The sequence below is a fragment of the Pelodiscus sinensis genome, chromosome 1 (assembly GCF_052426305.1).
Source record: "Pelodiscus sinensis isolate ZL-2025 chromosome 1, ASM5242630v1, whole genome shotgun sequence".
In the NCBI taxonomy this organism is placed as follows: domain Eukaryota; kingdom Metazoa; phylum Chordata; order Testudines; family Trionychidae; genus Pelodiscus; species Pelodiscus sinensis.
Window position 1 is genome coordinate 42684644 of NC_143052.1, and position 25572 is coordinate 42710215.

The window sequence follows — 25572 nt, forward strand, 5'->3', positions numbered from 1 at the left end:
ATATTTATAAATCATCTGGAGAAGGGTAAATAGTGAGATAGGAAAATTTGCAGATGACACTAAACTGCTCATGATAGTTAAGAATAAATGAGACTGTGAAGAGCTTCAAAAGAATCACACAAAACTAGGTGATTGGGCAACAAAATGGAAAATGAATTTTAATGTTGATAAATGCAGAGTATTGCACATTGGAAAAAATAATCCCAATTATATGTATAAAATGATAGGGACTAATTTTACATATTGCCACTCAAGAGAGAGAGATTTTGGAGTCATTGTGGATAGTTCTCTAAAAACATCCACCCACTGTGCAGCAGCAGTCAAAAAAGCAAACAATGTTAGGAATAATTAAAAGGGGTAGAGAATATCTTACTACATAGTGCTGTATTTACTTCATCTCAAAAAAATGTCTTGGCATTGGAAAAGATTCAGAAAAGGCAAAAAAATTGTTAGGTGTTTAGAATAGGAGACGTATGAAGAGAGATTAAAAAGACTGGGACTTTTCATCTTAGAAAAGAGACTAAGGGCATATCTACACTACAGAGAAGATCAAAGCTGCCACTGTCAATCTTTCCGGGTTCAAATTACTTGGTCTAGTTAAGACAGCTAATTTAAACTGAGAGGGGCACTCTGCTCCTACTTCTATGAGGAGTAAGAGAAGTCGAAGGGAGAGTGTTTTTCCTTCAACTTCCTGCAGTATAGACAGCACCAAAAGCTGTCTTAAGGTACTTCGACTTCAGCTATGCAATTAATATAGCTGAAGTTGCGTTTCTTAATTCGATCTTGTCCTGCAATGTAGACATACCCTTAGTGGGGATATGATAGAGGTCTATAAAGTTGTGTCAGGTATAGCGATAAGGAAAAGTTATTTAATTATTCTCATAAAAAAAGAACCAGAGGTCACCAAACAAAATTAATAGATAGCAGGTTAAAAACAAGCAAAAGGAAGTATTTCTTCACTCAGTGCACAGTCAACGTGTGGAACTCATTGTCAGAGGATGTTGTGAAGACCAGGACTTTAACAGGTTTCAGAAAAGATCTAGATAAATTCATGGAGGTTATGGCCAACAATGGCTATTAACTAGGGTGGGTAGGAATGGTGTCCCCAACCTCTGTTTGCCAGTGGCTGAAAATGGTTAACAGTAGAAAGTTCACTTGATTACCTGTTCTGTTCACTCCCTCTGGGGCATCTGGCATTGGCCATTGTCAGAAGACTGGATACTGGGCTATATGGACCTTTTATCTGACCCAGTATGCCAGTATGGCTGTTCTTATGTTAAAGCTCAGCCAGAAGTTCTTAGAAGTCTTCTTTACTCTTAGCTAGAAGTAATATCCTATTCCTTATTGCAAGTAGCTCAGAAAATCTGAAACAGCTGTGAAGGACCGAGAAGTACTAAGAGTAGTATGACAACTATAATTTGCATGAAGCTGGCAGACTCTCTTAAGTATTTTCCTGACTCTGTCAATGAGTGGTGAGTGGAGAAGAGATTATTTGGGTTGACTTCATCCCTATTATGTGAGCAGGAGAGAATATTTGGGCCAAGTGAAAATTTATTGAAACCAAAGGCTACCTCTGAAGTGAATGTGCTAAGGAAAGAAATATGAAAAAGGGAGGAAAAGATTTTTAGTGGAATTTCAACAAATGAAGAGATGAGTGAAAGGAACAAAAGAATACCTGAAATGTATAATATACCATACTGATAGGAGATGTAGACAGGAAAGAGAAAAATAATATCAAAAGTGGGACAGAATCAGAAGAAAGAATCTGAGAAAGAACAGGTGAAAAAATAAATGGAAAACCTAAAATATTATTAGATGTTACAGGAAAATTAATCTGTTGGGGTACATCTATGCTACAGAAGAAGGTCAAAGCTGCCACACTCAGTCTTCCAGAGTTAGAATTAGTAGTCTAGCTAAAACAGCTAATTCAAAGTAAGAGGGGCACTCTGGTCGATGCTGGTAATCCTGCTTTCACGAGGAGTAAGGGAAGTCGAAGGAAAAATGTTCTTTCTTTGACTTCCTGCAGTGTAGACAGTGCCAAAAGCTGAGTTAAGGTACTTCGACTTCAGCTAAGTTGATTGCACAGGTGAAGTTGTGTATCTTAGTTCAACTTTGTCATGTAGCATAGACATAGCCTTGCAAACCTATGTGTGGGGAAAACAGATTTAAGTCTATAAAAAGGGTGGAGAGTACAACAAAGAAATCAAGCAGAGAGAGAGAGAGAGACATGTCATTAATCTTGAAGTTTGTATACAACATTGCAGCTAAAATTTTGTAGTAAATTTTATCAAACAATTGTTTTATGTAAATGTCATTGATACTTTATGGAAAATTATGTAGTATGATGTTTGTGGTATCTGATCGTATCAGACAGATTAATTTGCATTTTGTTATATGTAAAGCATATTGAAAAGATGGAAATAAATAATTTGCTGAGAGACATGAAGATTGTCAGTAGCCATAAATGGATTGCAGGCTACACACAAGTAAAAAGCAATTTAATTTTGTGATTTTTCTAGAGGAAGCGGGATAGCCAGAGTCCAACTTTTTCTGCATGAAACCCTGAAGAAAAGGGACCCAACTAAAAAGAAATAGTAACATGCTGAGTTAATTAGTCCACTTTCAGATGTTACAAGTCTCCTAACAAACAGAAATATTTCAATATAGCTTAAAATTTGGTTACAGTTTAACATTTTGACAGAAATAAGGCATAACAGTATTGTATGAAGCAAATACTTCATGCTATTTAATGTCTTTTTTTTTTTTTTTTTGCTGAATGTAGAATTCTTTTGAGCACTCAAGTTAACATCTGTGAGCTGAAGTAAGAGAACTGCTCAACTGATACTGATCAGATAATCTATTTGATCTTTCTCATGAACAGCTCATCTGCAATGTTGATGGGAGGATTAGTAGGTGGGTTTATAACTGTGCAGCATTAGTGGATACTCTCCCAGTATTGTTCTTTTCCATGAGTACACAAATGAGGAGAATTGGTAAAATCATGGAATTGGTATCAAAATCAAGAATTTTTATCATTTAATCTCCTATCTGAGCATAAATACTGCTAAAAAAGAGTGACCTATATTGTTCCTGCTTTTTAATGTCACGTCTGTTTAATGCTCAAACAATGGTTCTCTAATAAAATACTACACTACTTCTCGCCCCAGTTGAGTTTATAACCACTCTGGAATATAGGCTTTCAATCTGAACTCAGTATATTCCCCCCTTCACATCCCTCTTTTTTAAACCCCTCTTTTTTTAAGTGTAAGGAGACTGTTCCCCAATATCATCTTATGTATTTTAGTTTCAACTTGTATAGTGAAGAGCTCCATAGTTAACTCGAGAGAGCAAAGTACCATGATTTGTCAGGAAGTAGGGAGCAAAGGTCAGCAAATGCATTTTATTTTCCATTTCCTGTCCCTTTCTCCCTTCTGCTCCAAAACAGTTATGTTTCTGGAGCATCTTCATGGCGACTGAGATTATGAATAAATTTTTGTTTTAATTTCTATATTGTAACTCTGTGGCAAAGTCGTCTTTGGCTTTTAATGTTTTAACTGAAGAATTAGTGAAGTTTTCCACACTTGTTTTACTTTTTTGGGGTTTGTTTGTTTGTTTGTTTGTAATGTCTGGAGAGTATGAGGTTTTCTTCATTGTTGTTTCCCTTGTGATGTATACAGCTTAGGATGTTAAATATTGGTTAACTGAATAGTCAAGTAACCTTATTAATTCTTATTGGGTAGTCGACTATTCTATAGTCCCTGGGGGCAGAGCCGACAGCCAGTGCCCTCTGGCCTCACTCTGAAGGAGCCCTCTGCCACTCTGCGTTGCTGCCTCTCTGCCTGTGTGTGCCAGGCGGGAGCTGGTTTGTGAGGGGAGCCAGTTTAAAAACCAACTCCCCTCACAGACTGGCTGCCTGTCACTCTGTACTGCTGCCTCCGATAAAAAGACAGCAGCATGGGGTGGCAGCAGCCCCTGTCGGGGGAGGGGAGGGGCATCTGAGCTCCCAGACCCAGTGCAAGCCAGAACTGAGTCGGGCTGCCCGCCTACCGGTCTCCTACTACACTTTAAATGCAGAGCTGCGTCCAGGACCCATCACAAGCCAGGACTGAGCCAGGTTGCTGGCCAGCCTGCTAAAAAATTTACTGGTGGGGGGAGGGAAATGCATGTAGTCTATACCTTTAATCTATAAGCTTTTGCTTATCGGTTAATTGACTACACTGTTGCATCCCTAATACATCTGTTATACACTGAGGTAAGGAGAATGAGAATTACTGGGTTTTTTTTGTTTTTAGCATTGGTGTATATGAAAGATGGTTCCTTGTGGGAAAAATGAGATGTATGAGGGAGTTAGCAGGTAAGAGAAACCCACGTCACTTCCTGCAGCTCTCCTTGGCTGAAAATGGCAAGCTGCAGCTAATGGGAGGTGCAAGGCTCCGTGCCTATGGACGCATCTCACGGCCCTCCAGTGGCTTATCTGGGCGGTCCTGCTACCCAAGTTTGAAAACCAATAGCCTAGGAACCTGCAGCTTTAGTTTCTGTTGTGGGAGAATGCTTGATATTGCCAGATGGATGCTTCTCCTCCTTAGACTGCGAAGGCCACAGTCTTGCTGTTTTTGGAGAGGCTTGTTCTTTTGTGTCATCACTTGTTGAAGAAATTCCTTGAGAGAAAGTGACTGAGGTTTAGAATGCTCAGAAAGAGGCAATCACTGTCCTGCTCTTTCTGAGGAAAGCAATGTGGTTACAATGATGCAAAAATGTTTCTTTCTTTAATTTCAGAACTTGTGTGGGTTACATATTTATGTCATGGTAACCAAAGTGTCCTGGTGAGGAACTGTATATAAGCATGAAAGTTTGTGTCTCTCAACAATAGAACTTAGTCCAATAGAAGACTCACCTTGTCTCTATAATAAAGTATTAGTAATAAATACCCTTGGAAACAAGGGGCTTGATTATTTTAATTCCTTCTTTGTAGGGCTGTCACTGGAGCTTCTTCATCACTTTTGCTTATTCACACTTAAGTGATATCATTAACCACAGTGTTATTTTGATACTGCTGTTTTGTTTTATTTTTCACATTTGTCTGCCTTTAAAGAATTAGGCCCAGACTCCATTGGAGGCCTGGAACTTGAACCTTGTACTGACATGTAACTGTAGTCACCCCACTTGCGATTTAAAGATAACACCATCATATTTGACGTCTTCAGGTGACTGCACTTTTGCTGCAGTTGTCTTGTGTGAAACTTGCTTCCATGTGGATTTTCTCATGTCATCCCCTTATTACTTCCAAATTTTAGTTGTTATATCTTTTTAGTGTATTTTTGGAATGACAACTCTTGGCCCTCTGTTTATTACCTTTCCTTCCAAATACTTTCTTTCTCTTTTTAATTCCTCATTTGTTGTGTGTGTTGTTTTAAAAGGGTATTACTTTACGACAATTAAAACCATAGGGTTGCAACGAGAGTGTTTCATGGAGGAGTTATATGACTATTGTTATTTATTGTTGTTTTCGGTGTTCATATTTTTCAGGCTTCGTACTGTTTCTCACCTGCCTTTTCTATGCCCAGTCTATGTTGTGTTCTTTTCCCTTTCTTCTCTCTCTTCATTACTGTGTTCTTGTATTGCTCCCCTCTGGTGCTCTGCTCTGCTTTTATGAGTGCAATTACAGTAGTCCTGCTCTGTGAAGCAATTCAGATAACAAGATTATTGTAAATTCCACTTTGCTGCCAAGAAACTAAAAGGCAGGAGAGAGTTGGGGAAAAACCCCATGAAGTTTTAAATTTCTTGCGTCAATCTTGAGAACATGAATAGTCCTGAAATCAGAGAGCTTGAGATTCATTCTCAAGAATTAGTAGTCTTGCTTTTCATACTTGATGACATTAATATTTCTTAAGTGAAGAGCTGCATGTTACTTTTAGGTGCATCATTTTGTTTTTATTGTACCATGTTTCAGTATCATCACAAATTACAAAAAAAGAAAGATTGTACCAAGATTTTCATACTTTCTATCCCTGCTGCTATAGATTTGAAACAAAATACAGGACTATGTAGCACTTTAAAGACTAACAAGATGGTTTATTAGATGATGAGCTTTTGTGGGCCAGACCCACTTCCTCAGATCTGGCCCACGAAAGCTCATCATCTAATAAATCATCTTGTTAGTCTTTAAAGTGCTACATAGTCCTGTATTTTGTTTCAGCTACACCAGACTAACACGGCTACATTTCTATCGCTATAGATTTGGTGAGCCAGTTTTAGAGACCTGCACATTATAAGACTAAAACTGCTAAGTCACTTAAGTGTTTTATAAATTTGTCTTTGCTAGCTGTAGTTAGCACTTCCTAAAGTGAACCTTGGACTTTAACTCTTCCTGACACAAGCCACAGATTAAGAGAGTCAAAGATCATGATTTTTAATGGGGGAGAGGAGAATAGGGCGGTAGGAACCAAACATTGAATGCATATACCCACTGGGAAATTGTCAGAGGATTTTAACTGTTTTAGTGTGATATTAGAGAACTGACTGATTTTTTTTCTTTTGGCATTGGAATCTAATGATGAAGGGTAATGTAACCCTTAAAACATTCTTAAAGGACTTTTCATACCATGCATTCATGAGGAAAACAAAATAATATTCCTTCTGTCATGGTAGAGTAAAAATTGCTTGTTTCCAGTTTTGCAGGATTTTACCATGCAATTCAAAGATTTAGGATTTTACTAGAGGGTTGCACCCTGTGTTTGCTACATTTACCCCTCTTCCTCCCCCCCCCCCCCCAGCCACTTTTGCAGCCAGAGAGCCTGTTAATCTTGCACTGATTATATAGAAAACTGAACAAACAAAGACTGTTAATTGGTCTGTTGCTCACGTACTACATGTTACAGAAGAATCTACAAACAGATCTCAGTTTTGCAGTTGGTTCTGGTTGAAGCCATGTAAGTGAGATGCTGAGATTCCACTTTCAAGTAGTCTGATGATGTCATTCTGACATGCAGCTGAGAAAACTTTTTTATAGATAGATTAGAGAGTCTGTCCTGTTTCCTTTCAGATTTCTTAATCAATTTTGGCTCCAAACCATCAGTTCCAATTAGCAGTACTTCATTTAATGATAGCCCTGCATGATAACTCATTTAATTATAGTTTTGCACCTAGTGATGATATAGTTAAGAATCAATCAGATTTGCAGTGCTAAAATCCTATTTTCAATTATTTCTGTTTTTTTGTGCTTACATACAGTAATTAAAAAAAATCAAACTGTTTCTTAAAATTTTGCAGGCTTTTATTTCCTAATGTACGCTATTCACACTTGTTATCTGGTCCCTATTGCCTTATCAGAATATTTCACAAACATTATGAATTTATCCTCCTAGTACCCTTGTGCAGTAGGTGAGAATAGGTGTTACTGCATTATCCATTTAAAGTGCTGCCAAATACTAATTAAATAATAAAAACCTTTTCTGCAGATAGGAAACTATTAATATTATTTTACAGAGCGAGAAACTGAGTCACAGAGTAGGGATGTGAAAAGTTAACCAATTAACATCACCCTTAATGGGGGGTGCTTACTGGTTTTGGTTAACCATTAACTGGTGGGGGCTTGAGCAGCTCCTTCCTTCACTGATTGTTCAGAGCAGCCTCTGTCCGCACTTCACCACAGTTAGGTATCACCCTGTCAGACATCTCCCTGCTCTAGGTAAACAAGGACACCAGGGCATAACTTGTCCAGGCTTATGGCTTTCACCCTGCTCTGTATACAGTCCACCTATGATCTGCTTTGGTTCCTGAACAAGTGATTGATGAATTGTATGAATTTCTTACAGTGGGGGAGAGGACAAAGCTGCACTGCCATGGAATCTGTGGCAGAAAATTAACAAGTACCTCATGAAAAGTTTCAATAGCCTCTCTCTGCAGGATTCCATTGAGATCATGGTGAGCATCAACATCCTGCTTGGCCATATCAATTAACTACGCAGGGATATATGCAGCTCACAGAAATTCAGCCAGCCTTCCACTTTTCCATGCCCTCAGCACTGCACTCCACAAGCCACAGCCATTTCCCCTTGGTCTTATCTTCTGTTTCATGGTTCCTGAAAAGCAGTTGCTCAGACTGTCTATGTCTATCAGCAGTGGAGAACATTTAATCAAAAGGCACCTCCTCCACATTGCTAGCTCTGGTAACTGGGAGAGCACAGAACAAAAGGATTGCTTAGCAGGCTGTATTGGCAGGCAGTTCAATTTTCTTGTAATGTGCAGAGAAGGCAGTGGAGTTTTCCTTCAAGTGAACCTCATTATTAGGCCAAGAGCAGTGACATTGGTGGGGTGAAGGCGCCTCTCTTAGATATAGTTATTTTGACTCAAGTCTATGCACTGCAGTGTGCAGGCCAGAAGATCCTTAGGTTTCAACACAGGTCAGGAAATTCTTAACTATAGTAAAAATGCAATATAGATACTCAAGCCCAGGATTCTTTGACACAGGCCAGCTGATTCAAGTCCCACTAACCCTAACTTACCTAGTTGCATAGACATACCCATAGTCTTATTCTTTTGGAATATGAAAGTGGCACTAACACACTTGGATCTGAGACAGAGAAACTTTAGGTCCAGTAATAACAATCCCTGTTACAGGATCTAATCTTCCCCAAATTTATTGTTTAAAAGACAAAGAATGCCAAGAAATACTGTTATCAGAATTATAAATGCTTGACTCATTAACTGAGAAAAGAATGTACATCTAAACTGTACTTCTTTACTTTTCAGTGATAACAATATTTCATCTTAAATAACATCTATCAGAAAATATTTCAAAGCACAATAGGCTTTATGGTCTTAAGCCTGCAATCCTTACAGGGAATCCTCCCATTAACTTCAGGATCAGCTCTTGAGCATGTATTTCAGTACCACTTTCAGCACTTTCATTTTAAACTAACAGAGCACTATATAGGAGACTGTCCTTTATTTTTAATATGTTGTAATTATTATGGGTTGCTTTTTTTTACAAGTCATATAGTATTAAAACTTTATTCTAGGGTAAAATGAATTCATGGCTTAATATATTGTAGAAATACTGATGGTAGAAAGATCCTCTGTATTAGATAAGTGTTAAAGTTGAGTTCTTAATGATTATGGTACATCTTTTTGTAACACATTGTGCTTTCTCATCTGTTGATTAAATTATAACAACTCTGATTGTTATACAAATTGTTTCTGAAGTGTGCAGAGCCAAAGAGATGGAAAGCATATGACGGAAAAATCACTGAAATGGATACACAATTTACATTACGTGCCAGAGAACTGCTTGAGATCTACCGCAGCATTAGTATGAAAGACCTCCCAAAAGATGAGAGGCTGGATGTGCTGTTAACACTAAAGCATACAGTGAAGGTACATTTTGATCTTCCTCTGAAGTTTAACTTTTGGTTATATCTTCTATATCTTCTTATATCCAGAGGCATAGTACTTTAATTGGTGCTGATACACCAGCAAGGTTTACATAAGAACATAAAAACGGCCATACTGGATGCGATCAAAGGTCCATCTAGCCCAGTATCCTGTCTGCTGACAGTGGCCAATGCCAGATGTCCCAGAAGGAGGGATCACAACAGGTAATCCTCATGTGATCCCTCCACTGTCACCCACCTCCAGAGAAATAGAGGCTAGGGACACCATTCCTACCCATCCTGGCTAATAGCTATTGATGAACCTAACCTCCATGAATCTATCTAGCTCTTTTTTGAACCCTGTTAAAGTTCTAGCCTTCACCGCATCCTCTGGCAAGGAGTTCCACAGGTTGACTGTGCACTGAGGCTACGTCTACACTACGTGTTTTCTCTGCAAAAAATATGCTAATGAGGGACTTATTTGCATGAGTCACTATATCATTTACATATTTTCTGCAGATCGGTTTTTGTGCAAAACAAGCAGTGTGGACGTTTTCTTTTTGCGCAAAAAACCCTTTTTCCACAAGATCCTTATGCCCCCCAAAAAGGCGGTCTACTGATCTTGCAGAAAAAGGGGGTTTTGCGCAAAAAGAAAATGTCCACATTGCTCGTTTTTTGAAAAAAAATCCCAGTGCAAAAATGGACCAGCAGAAAATATGCAAATGAGATTGACATGCAAATGAGTCCCTCATTAGCATATTTTTTGCTGAGAGAGCTCGTAGTGTAGACGTAGTCAGAGTGAAGAAAAACTTACTTTTGTTTGTTTCCTTTTGTTTCTCTTAGCAAACATTGGTGGGGATGTGGAGGCATGAACAAAAGCCTGGTGTGCTAACCAGTGCTATTTGTTAAATTAGGAAATGTCAATTTAATATAAATTCATGTTTGACTATCACTTTGTATGATTGGTATTGATTTTAAGGTAATTTAAAAATTATAACTCTCCACTGTGATATTAAATGTGTGTTAAATTTTAATACGGATTTATGATTACATTTAATAATTATATTAACCAGATTAAACTAGGAGAAATACTTTAATGTAATTTATTCATTTATTTTTTATGCTACAGATATTTTATATTTGATATATCTTTTCAGAAACTTGTCTATAAAATATGTCTTGGTTTGGATTGTTATTTTTACATCTCACAAACACTGATTTCCTCTCCCATTTTTAGTGGAGAAAAAAATTAACAGGATTTATTAAAAATGAAGTTCCTAGTTTGAGCATCATGATGGCACTCAGATACTTTGATATAATGGTATTTTGCACATAAATGAAATAGAAGAGCCTGATCTAAATTAAACCAAAGTGAGGATTTTGCTTTGGCTTTGATGGAATCAGAATTGGATCCAAAGTTAGAACATCTAGGCTACGTCTACACTGGCATGATCTTGTGCAAGAACTCTTTTGCGGAAAAGTTCTTGTGCAAGAACTCTTCCAGAAGAGAGCGTCTACACTGGCATGTGCGTTTGCGCAAGTGATGTGTTTTTCGCAAGAGCATCCATGCCAATGTAGATGCTCTCTTGTGCAAGAAAGCTCTGATGGCCATTTTAACCATCGGGCTCTCTTGCGCAAGAAATTCGTGTTGCCTGTCTACACTGGCCTCTTGCGCAAGAACAGTTGTGCAAGAGGGCTTATTTCTGAGTGGGAACATCATAGTTCTTGCGCAAGAAGTACTGATTTCATACATTAGAATGTCAGTGTACTTGCGCAAGAATGCGCGGCCAATGTAGACAGGCAGAAAGTTTTGTGCAAAAGCAGCTGCTTTTGCGCAAGATTGGTCCAATGTAGACACAGCCCTATAGAAATAGAAATCTATAGAATTCTAGAAATAGCTCGAGAAATCAACTACTCCAGTCTGAGCCAGCAGAAGGAGCTTATAGTTTTTGTTTATTGATGGTTTCACAATAGTAATGATCCAGGTCAAATTCTGCATTTTAGAGAAATCTGGAATTGCTGTAAAATCAAGATTTATATTGGAGTAAAGAAGGTGAATTTAAGCAAAATCATCCACCTGTCACCTTCCATCTCCACAGCAGTTTCTTTATGTATTTTTGAGATAATGGTAGAAGAATGTTGCATCAGAAGATAATGTTTTTTATGCCTGGGGGGACATAAGGATCTTGCGCAAAAAGGGGTTTTTGAGCAAAAAGGAAACGTCCACACTGTTCGTTTTTGCGCAAAAAACCCTTGCGCAAAAATGGCTCAAATAGATTATGCAAATGAAGCATGACAAAATGCTAATCAGAGCTTAATTTGCATACTCTCTGCCGGCAAAATCTGGCAGTGTAGACAAAGCCTTAGAGCAGAGGTTCTCAAACTTTGTGATACTCTTACCCCCCTCTAAGTTGCTCACGACCCCCCTTTAAGTTGCTGCAACTCCCTTCTATGTTGCTCTTGACCCCCTGGGAGGTTGGGACCCACAGTTTGAGAAACGCGGCCTTAGAATATTGAATGATATATAGACTATACACTGCATACTTTGTTTTAATATCAGTTTGTTGTAAATCTAATGGTTTATAGCAAGTATCCATGTTGTAACTTGATTTTGTTTTTTTATATAGGAACATGGGTGTAAACTCACCCATGAAATAGTGGAATTAATTGACAGAGAGGCTGATCTCATGATGCGAGGCGTGAAAGAATGCAATCTAGAAGGACTGAGAAAAAGAATATGTACATTATTTCTTCAGTATATTAAAACTCCACTCTTTAACCCTGAGGTTGCTAGAATACTTAAGGTATTTCTCCCTTCTATTATAATCATGATATTTCTCTATGGTAGTACTCACTATATGTTCACTGTTTCCAAGCAGAGAAGCAGAAATAGTCTCTCTACTAAGCTTGCAGTTTTGAGAATGGGCCATCAGGCACAAGGCAACAGAAGAGAGAGGAAATGAAAAACGACATATTCTTTTTTTTAATGTAAGATTAGCCAAAGGCTTCAAGAGGAACTTACATGTCAAAATGGAAGAAACCTCACAGATGAGCTCAGAAAGGTCATACCATAAAATGGAAGATGACATGGAGATGGTTTTCTTTTGAGAATCTAACCAATGAGTGTTCTGTGTGGGAGCACTGGCAGAGCACATGCAGGAGTGAAGTAAGACAAGCTTAGATAGGTAGGAAGTGGAAGAATTATGTAGAACTTTGAAAAGGGTGACAAGACACTTGCATTTTATTCAATAACAAATGGGGAACTATGAGAGAGATTCAATGAGAGAGACTTGGTTAGCAGGGAGATGACTTTCATTGCAGCATTTTGTTTGTATTGGAGGAGGAAAACAAAGAGTTTTAGAGTGACCAAGGTATAAAGAGGCTGCAGTAGTGAAGTGGAATATAATGAAAGCCTGACCAAGAGACTTAGTTGTGAACTTCTATAATAGTACAAGTTGTGCCTCACTTGTCTGGCACCCTCAGGACCTGAGCAGTCCCAGATGAGAGAATTTGCCGGACCGGGGAGGTCCACTGCTTCCAGTCCTCTCAGCCTGTCACCCCTCCCCACCGCCGACTCCTTCCACCCACTGCCAGCTAGGTGATGTGGCTGCCCCAGCCCTGCTGACATAGCTGTTGCTCTAGCCCCACTGCCGGCTGGCACATATCCCCAATCAGGCTGCCAACCTGCTGCAGCCCCAGCTGGGTTGCCACAGTCCCAACCCCGCTGCCATATCTGCTGTTCCAGCCCCATTGGTCCCATGCAGCCTTGGCCCCACTGCTACAGCACCAGCCCTGCTGCTGGCTGGCATGTGGCCCCGATCAGGCTGCCGACCTGCCAGAGCCCAAGATGGGCTTTCCCTGCTGGGCTGCCACAGTCCGACATTACTGCCAGGCAGGCTGCTGTGGCTCTGTCCCCACTGCAGGACCAGCATGCAGCTCTGTTCGGGTTGCCGCAGCACAACCCCGCGCTGCTGGGCCAGCATGTGTGGGCTGCCCCTGTCCCTCTGCCATGGCCCCACTACTGCCGCCGGTCTGCTGAGTGCTTGGCCCCACTAACACCAGCATCGCCTTCCGCAGGGCTCTCAGCTGCTGGCCCTCCTGCCCCAGGGCTCTCTCGTTCAGTAACATCCACAGTCCTGCCAGACCACGGATGTTGCTCGACAAGGGAATCCCAGTTTAGGGAAGTGCAACCTGTACTCTCAAAAACTGATTATTGTATAAAATTAAATATGTTTGATATGGCTTATGACCACACAAATATATGTACACATTATATACAGGCAGTCCCCGGGTTACGTACAAGATAGGGACTGTAGGTTTGTTCTTAAGTTGAATCTGTATGTAAGTCGGAACTGGCGTCCAGATTCAGCCGCTGCTGAAACTGACCGCCAGTTCTGACTTACATACAGAAACAACTCCGCCGCCGGCTTCCCCGTGGCTTTGCAAAGCCGCGTGGGGGGGGGGGAAGGGGCCTCGGGCAGCGGGGCTGCCCCACTGCCCGAGCCCCTCCTCGGCTTTGCTCTGCGTCTTCCTGGTCTGCAGACCAGGGAGACGCAGAGAAAGCCCCAGAGTACACGGGCGGCAGGACCGTGAGGTCCCGCAGTCCGTGTACTCTGGGGCAGCCCCGTTCATAACTGCAGTTCCGACATAAGTCGGATCCGCGTAAGTCGGGGACTGCCTGTACTTATCATGCCATTAGAGGCCATACTAATTCAGTGACACAACTGATTCATTAAACAACCAGACATAGTCTAATATCATTATCTTGTAGGCTCCTTGGTAAATAGCTTAGGCTATGTCTAGACTGCAGGCCTCTTTCGAAAGATCGCTTCTAGACTACAGGCGGATCTTTCGAAAGAGCAATCCGCTTTTTTGAAAGAGAGCACCCAGCGAGTCTGGATGCTCTCTTTCGAGGAAGCCCTATTTACATTGAAGAACGCCTTTTTTTCGAAAGAGGAACTTTCGAAAGAAGGCGTTGTTCCTCGTGAAACGAGGTTTACCGCCATCGAAAGAAAAGCCGCATTCTTTCGAAATAATTTCGAAAGAACGCGGCTTGAGTCTGGACGCAGGGGAAGTTTTTTCGGGAAAAGGCTACTTTTCCCGAAAAAACCCCTGTGTCTGGACACAGCCATAGGGTATGTCTACTCTACAGCACTAATTCTAACTAACTTATTTTGAATTCCTTAATTCAAAATAAGTTAATTTGAAATAACGCATCTAGACCCAAAAACTAATTAAAATTAGCGTTTTGCTAATTCGAAATAGCGCGTCTACACTAATTGGACGCTGGGTCACATTTAAGGGCAGCTGAAACCAGTTCCGGCAGGGCATCAGGTCAGTAGTTGCTTTGTGTGGCTACTGTCTGAGGCTATCTGAGGCTTGTGCTTAAAGGTACCTCCCTGGAAAGCCGGTTCTCAGCTTTTCCACTTGCTTGCCTACCTCATCGAGGAACAGCAAAGCGTTTTCCTCTCTGCCTGTCTTTGTCGGTGGTTCCCATTGGGGACACCGCCGCAGTTGGCACCATGGAGCCAGAGCTCACCCTGGGCAAGCTGCTCCAGTTTTTGGACTTGCTGCTGCAAGCCTGCCAGCAACAGCTGGAGGCTCCCTGGAACCATCTGGTGCACGTCATCCCTCTGCCCCTCCCCCTGGCCTCCCTGGGGGCCGTTGAGGAGCCACAGCAGTGCCCGGATGCCAGCGTGCCCATCAGCAGCGACTGGTGGGACTGCATCGTCCTGGAGCGCTGGGGAGACCATCAGGGGACCCAGAACTTCAGGATGAAGAAGGACACCTTCCTGGAGCTCTGCAAGTGGCTCGCCCCTGCTCTGTGGTGACGGGACACTCGCATGAGGCCCACCACCCGCCTCCAGAAGAGTGTGGCCATCGCCCTGTGGAAGCTTTCCACGCCGGACAGCCACCGATCCATCGGAAACCAGTTCGGCATGGGGAAATGCACTGTCGGAGCAGTTCTCATGCAGGTACGGCACTCACTGGGTCGGTGGGGGAGGAGGGCTGCAAGGAGGGGATGAGATACCCCAGGGAAAACGGAGGGGGGTGGAATAGGAGGCAAAAGTATCCCACATGGGAGGGTTCGGTCTGTCCCGGCTGTACTACATGCCGCCCGCGGCGGCCAGGATCGCAGTGGGAGTTGCTTCTGAGGGTGGGGCATGGAGCAGTGCCAGGGAATGAACACTCTGAGGCACCCCAATGATTCGCGGTTTGGTGTGTCTCTCTGCAGGTGGTCAAGGCCATCAATAGGATGCTGCTTCGCAGGGTGGTCCGCCTCGCCGACCCGGACACGGTCATCCAGGGGTTCGGCGCCCTCGGCTTCCCCAATTGTGGGAGGACGATCGACAGGACACATATCCCCATCTGTACCCCGGAACACCAGGCCTCCCGCTACATTAACCACAAGGGGTACTTCTCCATGCTCCTGCAGGCCATGTCTGACCACCGGGGCTAGTTCACAGACATTAATGTGGGCTGGTCTGGCAAGGCACACGACACCAGGGTGTTCCACAACTACTCCGTGTGCCGGAGGCTGCACATCGGGACCTTCTTCCCCAACCGCCACATCAGAGTCGGGGATGTGGACGTGCCCGTCTGCTTGGTGGGGGATGCAGCCTACCCCCTACAGCCCTGGCTGATGAATCCCTACACGGGACACCTCAACCCCCCCCGGCAGGCCTTCAATGCCAGACTCACCAGGGCCCGCATTGTGATGGAGGGGGCCTTTAGACGCCTGAAAGCCCGATTTAGATTCCTCCTCACCCGCCTTAACCTCGTTGAGCACAATATCCCTCCCGTAGTGGCAGCATGTTGTGTGCTGCACAATTTATGTGAGCAGAAGGGGGAGGCTTTCCTGCCAGACTGGATGGCTGAGGCTGAGCACATGGCCGGCCAGTACGTGCAGCCCCACGTCGCCGCCGTCCGGGAGGCCCAGCGGGGGGCCGTCCAGATCCGGGAAGCCCTGCAGGAGAGCTTCCATGTGGAGGAGGACTGAACTCTCCCTGCATGTCCCACTGGGGCCTTCTTCCACCCTCCCCTCCTTCCCTTTTCCCCTCCCTAACCCCCCTTCCTAATGTAAAATAAAAACACCTGTTTTGCCGAAAAAAACCCTCTCTTTATTGTACATAAATGAGGCGGGGGAGGAAGGAATGAGGGAGGGAGAGGGGAGGGGGAAACCTGGAAGGGAGAGGAAGGGAAGGGAAAGCTCAGGGTTGGAGGTCCTGCTGGCTCTCCCATCTCACAGCACTGCGGGTGCGGGGGTGTTGGGGGGGAGTGGGTGTGGAGGGTGGGGCAGAAGGGACAGGGGGTGCGGAGGAAGCGGGAGGGGGAGCAGGGGTGGGAGGAGGAGCGAGAGCTGGGGCAGCCGCAGGGGCTGGAGCAGGAGAAGGCAGGAACCTGTCCGCCAAGGTCTGGAGGTGGCCTCAGAGGGCACGGCCCTGCTCCTCCAGCACCTCCAAGCTCCGCTGCCGCAGGTCCTCCCGGACCCAGTGGTCCTGGGTGCGGAGCTGGTGCTCCAGTAGCCACAGTGCCGCTGCTGGTAGTCCTCCAGCTTCCTGGTGCGCCTGCTGGCCCGGGTGCGGGTGACTGTTGAAGGCGGGATGGTGCACCCTGCAGTCCCAAGTGCTGCGTCTGTGGTGAAACAAGGGCATGCGTGGCCCCACCCCTGGAAGCGCGGCACGTGGGCGGCCCCGCCCCAGGCACCCAGCAGCCACGAAAGGCTGGGGACCACTGCTGTAGCATATTTGTCACCATGCTGTCGTCCCCCGGCTTCAAGAAATGCAACACTTGCCGGGAGGCAATGCCTGTCACCCATCTTGTATTAGGTGTCTGGGAGAATCTCGTATTCCCCAGAAATGCCTGCACTGCAGTAAACTCACTGCAAGGGCCAGGAAGAACAGGGAGATGTGGCTACAATGCTGCTTTTTTATAAAGCCTTGCAGCCGCCGTGGCCTGCTTCCGACTAGGAGACTCTGCTTGAGACTTATGGGACACATGGCTGCCACTACCTATGTCGTTCACTACTCCAGACTACATTTCCGTGCTCTTCAACACTGGCTGACACTGGTATACAATCACACCACACACGACCTACACAGACCTGTGATTCCTCCACAATCCGTACTTCTATCACTTCTTTGGTGGATGAGCTGTACGAACCTTCTCTCTGGCGTTCCGTTCCAACAACAGCAGCCACAACACCACATCACCACCGATGCTTCTCTTTTCAGTTGGGGTGCACGTATGGACTCAATCTCTGTGCAGGATCAATGGTCAGCATCAGAAGCCTGCCTCCACTTAAACTTTCTAGAACTGTGGGCCATCTTCAATGCTTGCAAGTGTCTCCGTGCACACATTCAGGGCACAACGGTGAAAATCCTCACAGACAACGTCACAGTCATGTACTACGTGAACCGCCAGGGCGGCGCTTGATCCCGCTCCCTCTGTGTGGAATCAATCCGATTTTGGAATTGGTGCATTCGCCACAGCGTAACACCTGTCCTACTGACCTGGAACCATGAATGTTGTAGCGGACTTTCTCTGCAGACGCTTCACTATGGAACAGGAGTGGGAATTACACGACAACATTCTCCATGCCCTTTTTCAACGATGGGGGTTTCCCACAATAGATCTTTGCGACCTACCGCAACAGGAAGTGCTGCAAGTACTGCTCCCGAGTGGGTTGAGGTCCTAGATCTCTAAGAGATGCCTTCCTTACCAGTTGGAAAGGGCCTCTCCTATATGCATTTCCCTCCACAGTCCTCATTCCCAAGGTTCTGCAGAAAGTGAGATCAGAAACCACACTCATACTAATCGCCCCAGCATGGGCTCGCCAGCATTGGTTCCCATTCCTCTATCACATGTCCATACGCAGACCGTTCCAGCTCCCACTTTGTCTGGATCTCCTCACCTAGACCCACGGCTCTTTCCGATACTCCCAGCTTTGCACCCTGAAACTAACGGCATGGCTCCTACCTGGCTGAACCCGTCTGAATCCCTGTGCTCTGAACAGGTGAACCGTATCCTCATCCTCAGTAGACGATTAACAACAAGGAAAACTTACCTCTCCAAATGGCACAGATTCGCAGCCTGGTGTGCCACTAGATGACAGCTCCCAGACTCAATGGCTCTTCCAAACATTCTTGATTACTTAATCCACCTGAAACAAACAGGACTTTCATTAGCATCCCTCAGAGTCCATCTGGCAGCTATCTCTGCATTGAGACAACCGATTGACGGCATCTCCCTCTTCGCCCATCCGACCACAAAGCATTTCCTTAGGGGCCTTACAAACATTAGTCCACCGCCTATTCCCACCCCTCCGGTATGGAACCTAGACGCCATCCTCGAAGCCTTAATGGCCCCATCATTCGAACTGTTCACTACCATACCTTTAAGATTACTGACGATGAAAATGGTCTTCCTATTAGCCACTACATCAGCTCGTCAGGTCAGTGAGTTATCTGCCATAATGGCAACACCCCCATATACTGTTTTCAATAAGGAGGGGGTAGTTCTCAGGCTCCACACTACATTTGTCCTAAGATAGCATCTAGCTTCCATGTCAATGAGCCAATTGTTCTTTCGGTCTTCCACCCTAAGCCTCACGTTTCTCCATGAGACATGGCTCTCGACACGTTCGACGGGCCTTGGCCTTCTACTTAGACTGTATCAGATCGTTTTGACAAACTGATCGGCTAATTCTCTCCTTACCTGATAGATCCAAAGGCCAACCCATATCTTCCCAACAAATTTCTAAATTGATAACTGACTGCATAACAGAGGCCTATGCCTCCAAGAACATTCCGCTCCCGACTCACCCTCGTGCACACTCTGAGGCGATCTCGAGGAACTGGCAGGGACTGGACCGCGCATTCAGGCAAAAGAGCACAAACGACATGAGACACCGTGGCACGCATGCAGTCCAGCGGGGTACTGCTTCTAGAAAAGTCTCCATTCTGAGGTGCCAGGGCAAGCCCAGCACCAACAGTGGAGCACCCACGGGGACACCATCTTGAAGAATGACAGTTACTGCACCAAGGTGAGTAACTTCGCTTTGTTAGACTCTCAACTGGTACTTTGCCCTGGAGTAGAGCATGCCCTGTTCCCCAGATTTCAAACCATTTGAAGTGCATGGGGAAATCCCATATAAAGGGCAAGTATGGGATTTTCAAGAACTTTTATCATAGAACCCAGAAGGAACAGGATATCTTCTTGAAGGCCCTCCTCATGTAGGTGTAATTTCATCTGGTGTCAGAACCCTCCCAACCAGACTTTGCTTCTAGCACCTCTGCCCAGCACCATTCTCCCTCGCTGATGCCCAAAAAGTGTCAAAAGAAAAGAGGCCCAGGGGCACCATCTAAGGAGGGGACGGGGCCCTGGGCAAAGGACCTAGTTTCAAGTATGTGCTCCCCCCAGAACTACAAGGCATATTGCTGGGGTTGAACCTTCTAATCCAGCCAGGGATCCATCTCTGATCTTTTGAGAGTGGCAGGAGACTCCAGGTACAGCTGGGACCTTCAATGCTTGAAGCTGCCCAGGCAGTAAGAAAACCTTATAGGCCTGTCAGTACCTAGACTCCATGCCAGGAGCCAGATGTAGCTAAGGCCCTGCAATCCAAGGACAAGCCAGCCATGGGACCCTGCCCAGAGACTGGTGGAATGCCTTCAGTCCCAAGAGCATAAGCATATGTCTCCACCCAAAAGACTGAGGTCTTCAGTACTGTGCTCTCCTTCCATGAGGCACAGAACACTGGAATTGGGGTACTGGTCTCCATACTCTAGTACCCACAAGCCCCTTGCAAGAGATCACACTATCACTTAGACTATCTCCCAGGCATTGGTAACATTGGTACTTACCCTCACAGCATCGCTCATCATGGCAACGCCAGTCTCCACTGTCTCGGTACCATTCAATGGATGGATGCTGATCTCACAGCCTTGCTTTCGTTACCAGAAAAGGAATGGTCTGAGTTGGAAACAGAATTCAGCCCCTCACTGAGAAAGCATGGATCCCTGAATTCCCAAAAGTTGGCACAATATCTGCAGCAGCAGCATGGTAGCAGGGCCAGTGGCTTTCTCACTAGCCTTGTTGGACTCCTCGGAACATGCTGTTGATGATGTTTTCATATTCCTACCACACTTCCCTGCCTGCCTCGGACAAAGCTTTGCCCACACCACTGCCACCAGATTCAGAACTGGTGTGGAACCTGATGTGAGGGCAGTACATCAGGCACTAACACCTAGACAACCACCCGTGGAAGGAGAACCCACCTCTTCCCTTGTGAAGCCCTCATCATTTTCCACAATAGATGAATCTATCTGGCCTCTTTCAGACTGATAGTTCCCTGACAATTTAAAAGCATATCAGGTTCTGAAAATGTGGCTACCAACCTCTATTGGGAAATAGAGGTATTGGAGGAGCCTCTTCAATGTCATCTCTCCCAACATCCCGCATTCTCCAGTGCCTGCATTCTCCAATGACTCCGGTTGTTCTCTTTCTCTTATTGATCTTTTTGTCTGACAGATAAGTAATTCAGAGTGGCAACAACACTTTACATTATTGGAAGGATAAACAGAAATGAGTTAGAAGTGTTGTTGGAAGATGTTAATGGGTGCCACCACTCAGTTGTTTGATCAGTAGACAATTGCAAAATTTCTTAAAGTGTCTCCATGTGTCTCCCCGTTTTCCCATTTTGTTTTTTTGATTCTATCCCAGATCAGTAGGATTTTGGCCTATGATGTCTAGAACATTCCCTGATATTTGGGAATTGATCAGGTGTGACATTCTAAAGTTATATTTTGCACTGCATTCAGACAGACAGAAATGCCATCAAGCTGCTAGTAAAGCCTTAGCAAACTTAGCCAATAGGTGCATTGTGTAAGATATTATATGTTCTTGGTAATGTTAAAACCTTACTCATTTAATAGGAGAACATTCAGTCTTATATGTATTAATTAGAGCATCATTCTTGTCATCCCTCTGCAGGTTCCACCAGATCCATTAAAGCTTTATACAAATATTTACTTTTGTCATGGTTGTAAAAGTTACTTGCCATCTACAGAATTCTCTGTGCCTGCTAATTCACGCACTGTCGGCAGGTGTCGCCGTTGTTGCAAGCTTGATAATGAGGCCCGACGTCGAGAAGCCTTTTTAAAATACAAGTTTATGCTAAAAAATCTCAGAAAATCTGAAGCAGATTACGAGGATGATGCCAAAATTGCTTACATTGTTCAGGTACTAAGTGAAAGGGTAGTGCTGATTGTGAAATTAATGTTTTTGTGTTGAGCATCATTTTTCCTGTTTCTGTGTATATATCAGAGATGTTAATGGCAACTGGTCTAAATTGTTACATAGAGTGGTAGTTCTAATTTTAGACACTGAAAACCAAAAATTACATAAACTTTTTCTAATATGGAACAAATGGTTCTCTCTTGAATAAATAAACACCAAAAACAGAGTTGCTCTTAGTTTAATAAAATGTGGTTAGATTTTTTTTAAATGTGTCTGTAAAATAATTAAAAAAGCAAAGAGAAAGGAGGGCCTAAGAACAGGACCAGGAATAAACAGATCTGAATTTAATCCTACCTCTGCAATATACTTCCTATGTGATACCAATCATATAATTTAATCTACTGTGCCACTGTATCTATCTACAGGGCTCACCAAGCAACGGCGAGCCCTGCTCTCCAGCCACGTGGTTCGGCACGCTATGCATGCGCAGACCGCTCTGTGCGGCTGTGTTGGCTTGTAATCTACTCACCACGGGCGAGTAGATTACACTAATTGTCAAGTCCTGTCTATCTATATATATATTTTAGAGTGCCTGTGTATGTGAGTCTGTCTGTTTGCAAGTCCATTTTTTCAAAAACTCCTAGATGGTAAGACGGTCATCAAATTTTGGTATGCAGCTTCTTATCTTAGCTTAGCTTAAAGCAAGGTCAGGGTTTGGTTGAGCAAGGAAAACAGGAAGTGCCTAGAATGGGAATGTTTTCCTTAACATGGAAAGAGAGGGGGCAGAGAGCAGGGATGCGCTACTCACAGGGATCACTGGGGGCAGCAAGTGCAGGGAAGTGATATACTGCAGAGTGACCACTGGGGTAGCTACACCAAAAGGAGAGTGGCCAGTTGGAGCTGGGGGCTCGCCAATCTGCCTCCCACTAGATGTGGGAAGTAGTTCCCCCTACCCCAAACCCTCCCCCCCAATCCTTGGCTGCAGGGCCAGTGGGGAGGAGAAAGCCCCATTGGACAGGGAGAAAGGCCCCTGCTAGCTGAGAGGTGTAGGGAGTGAGGAGGAACCTGCTAGGTAAGGGATCAATGGGAAGAGAGAAGTCCCCTGCTGACTGGAAGGACTGGGGGGAGGGGCGAGAAAAGGCACTTGCTGGCTGGTAGGGGGGGAGAAATAAGATGGCTGTGGGTGCTAGGGGGAGAGAAAAAGTCCCAGTTGGCTGTGAGGGGTGAGAAAAGGACCTTGCTGGTTGGTGGAGGCGTGAGCTTGGGGGAGACAGAGAAGGCCCCTGCCAGTCTGGGGTGGGGAGCCTGGGGAGGTGGGAGAAGGCCCCTGCAGGGTGGGGAGGGAGCCTAGGGGGTAAGAGAGAAGGTCCCTTCCGGTTGTGAGGAGGCGCCTGGGGGGGGGGGGGGGAGAATGAAACCTGGGGGAGAGGGGAGAGAGAAGAGAAGGCTCCTGCTGGGTGAGGAGGGAGCCTGGGCGGGGACGGGAGACACCTCCTGCCAGCAATAGGGAAGCCTATGGGGGAAGAGAGAAGGCCCTGCCAGGTGGGGAGGGAGCCTGGGTGGAAAGAGGGAAGGTCCCTGCTGCACGTTGGAGGAGTCTTGTGGGGAGAGAAGGCTCCTGTCGGGTGAAAAGAGCCCGTGGGAGAGAAGGTCCCTGCCTTGTGGGGGAAGCCTTGAGTGGAGATAGAAGGTCCCTACCATGTAGGAGGAGAGCCTGAGCAGAGGCAGAATGCCCCTACTGGGTGGCAGAGGAGGGCTAGCAGAAGAGAGAAGGCTCCTGCCAGGTGAAGGAAAGCTATGCAGGGGAAGAGAAAAAGCCTCTCCTGGGTGGGGAGGAATCCTGGGGGAGGGGGGAGAGAAGGCCCCTACTAAGTGGAGGGGAACTGGGGGAAAAAAGAAGGCACCTACTGGTCAGGAGTCTGGGGGGTAGAAAAGGACCACATGGTGAGGCCCCCTGCCCTGAGCCCCTTTTCACTTCCAACCCTCCTTCTTGCCTCCCCCCCCCACACTCCCAGCCCCCTGCTCTGAGCCCCTCCTCAAGACTATGTCCTGACTCCTGTTCCCTCCCCCCACGTTGCTAGCCCCCTGCCCTGAAGGATCCAGGCAATGCTAGGTATGTTTTCTACTCCAGTGTTTCTCAACCTTTTTTTATAAAGTACCCCCTTTAAAAAAAATACAAGTACCCTTGTACAGGCCCCTGGACGATCAAGATACAAAAGGAACACTTAAAGATGTCATATACCTAGACTTTAGTAAGGCATTTGATACGGTCTCACATGATATTCTTATTGATAAACTAGGCAAATATAACTTAGATAGGGCCACGATAAGGTGGGTGCATAATTGGCTGGATAACCGTAGTCAGAGAGTTGTTCTTAACAGTTCTAAATCCTGCTGGAAAGGGATAACAAGTGGAGTTCCTCAAGGGTCTGTTTTGGGACCCGTACTGTTCAATATCTTCATCAATGACGTAGATATTGGGATAGAGAGTACGCTTATTAAGTTTGCAGATGATACCAAACTGGGTGGGGTTGCAACTTCTTTGGAGGATAGGGACATAATTCAAAATGACCTTAGCAAGTTAGAGAAATGGTCAGAGGTAAACAGGATGAGGTTTAATAAAGAGAAATGCAAAGTGCTCCACTTAGGAAGGAACAATCAGTTCCATACATACAAGATGGGAAGCGATTGTCTAGGAAGGAGCATGGCGGAAAGGGATCTAGGGGTCATAGTGGACCACAAGTTGAATATGAGTCAACAGTGTGATGCTGTTGCAAAAAAAGCAAATATGATTCTAGGTTGTATCAACAGGTGTGTTGTAAGCAAAGCTCGTGAAGTCATTCTGCCGCTTTACTCTGCACTAGTTAGGCCTCAGCTGGAGTACTGTGTCCAGTTCTGGGCGCCACATTTCAAGAAAGATGTGGAGAAATTGGAAAGGGTACAGAGAAGAGCGACAAGAATGATTAAAGGTTTAGAGAACATGACCTATGAAGCCAGGCTTCATGAACTGGGCTTGTTTAGTTTGGAAAAAAGAAGATTAAGGGGGGACATGATAGCGGTTTTCAAATATCTAAAAGGGTGTCACAAGGAGGAAGGAGAAAATTTGTTCCTCTTGGTTACTGAGGACAGGACAAGGAGTAATGGGCTTAAAGTGCAGCAGGGGAGGTTTAGATTGGACATTAGGAAAAAATTCCTAACTGTCATGGTGGTCAAATATTGGAATAAATTGCCAAGGGAGGTGGTGGAATCTCCCTCGCTGGAGATATTTAAGAACAGGTTAGATAGACATCTGTCAGGGATGGTGTAGACGGAGCTTGGTCCTGCCTGGAGGGCGGGGGGCTGGACTCGATGACCTCTCGAGGTCCCTTCCAGTCCTATGATTCTAAGACGATAAAGTCATTCCGGAGAAACTAAATGAATTCTTTGCTTCAGTTTTCATGGCTGAGGATGTTGGGGAGATTCCCAAACCTGACCAGTCCTTTGTAGGTGACAAATCAGAGGAATTGCCCCAGATAGAGGTATCATTAGAAGAGGTTTTGGAACAAGCTGATAAACTTAACACCAACAAGTCACCGCGACCAGATGGCATTCACCCAAGAGTTCTGAAAGAACTCAGATGTCAAATTGCAGAACTATTAACTGTAGTTTGTAACCAATCCTTTAAATCAGCTTCTGTACCCAGTGACTGGAAGATAGCTAATGTAATGCCAATATTTAAAAAGGGCTCTAGAGGCGATCCCAGCAATTACAGACCAGTAAGTCTAATGTCAGTATCGGGCAAATTAGTTGAAATAATAGTAAAGAATAAAATTGTCAGACACATAGAAAAACATAATTTGTTAGGCAAAGGTCAACATGGTTTCTGTAAAGGGAAATCATGTCTTACTAGTCTATTAGGGTATGTCTACACTACAGCACTAATTGGAACTAACTTAGTTCGAATTAGTTAATTGGAACTAAGCTA

At 44.7% G+C, this 25572-nt stretch overlaps 1 protein-coding gene across 4 annotated transcripts in view; it reads left to right on the plus strand.

Moving 5' to 3' along the window:
- The window catches only part of IQUB (IQ motif and ubiquitin domain containing), a 56548-nt gene that overhangs the window by 19689 nt on the left and 11287 nt on the right, over nt 1-25572 (plus strand). For all 4 annotated transcript variants that reach the window (XM_075928662.2, XM_006122642.5, XM_075928677.2 and 1 more), the window contains 3 exons: nt 9205-9375; nt 11999-12175; nt 21363-21611. In XM_075928662.2, the coding sequence (XP_075784777.2) occupies nt 9205-9375; nt 11999-12175; nt 21363-21611 (597 nt within the window). The remainder of the gene's footprint in view (nt 1-9204; nt 9376-11998; nt 12176-21362; nt 21612-25572) is intronic.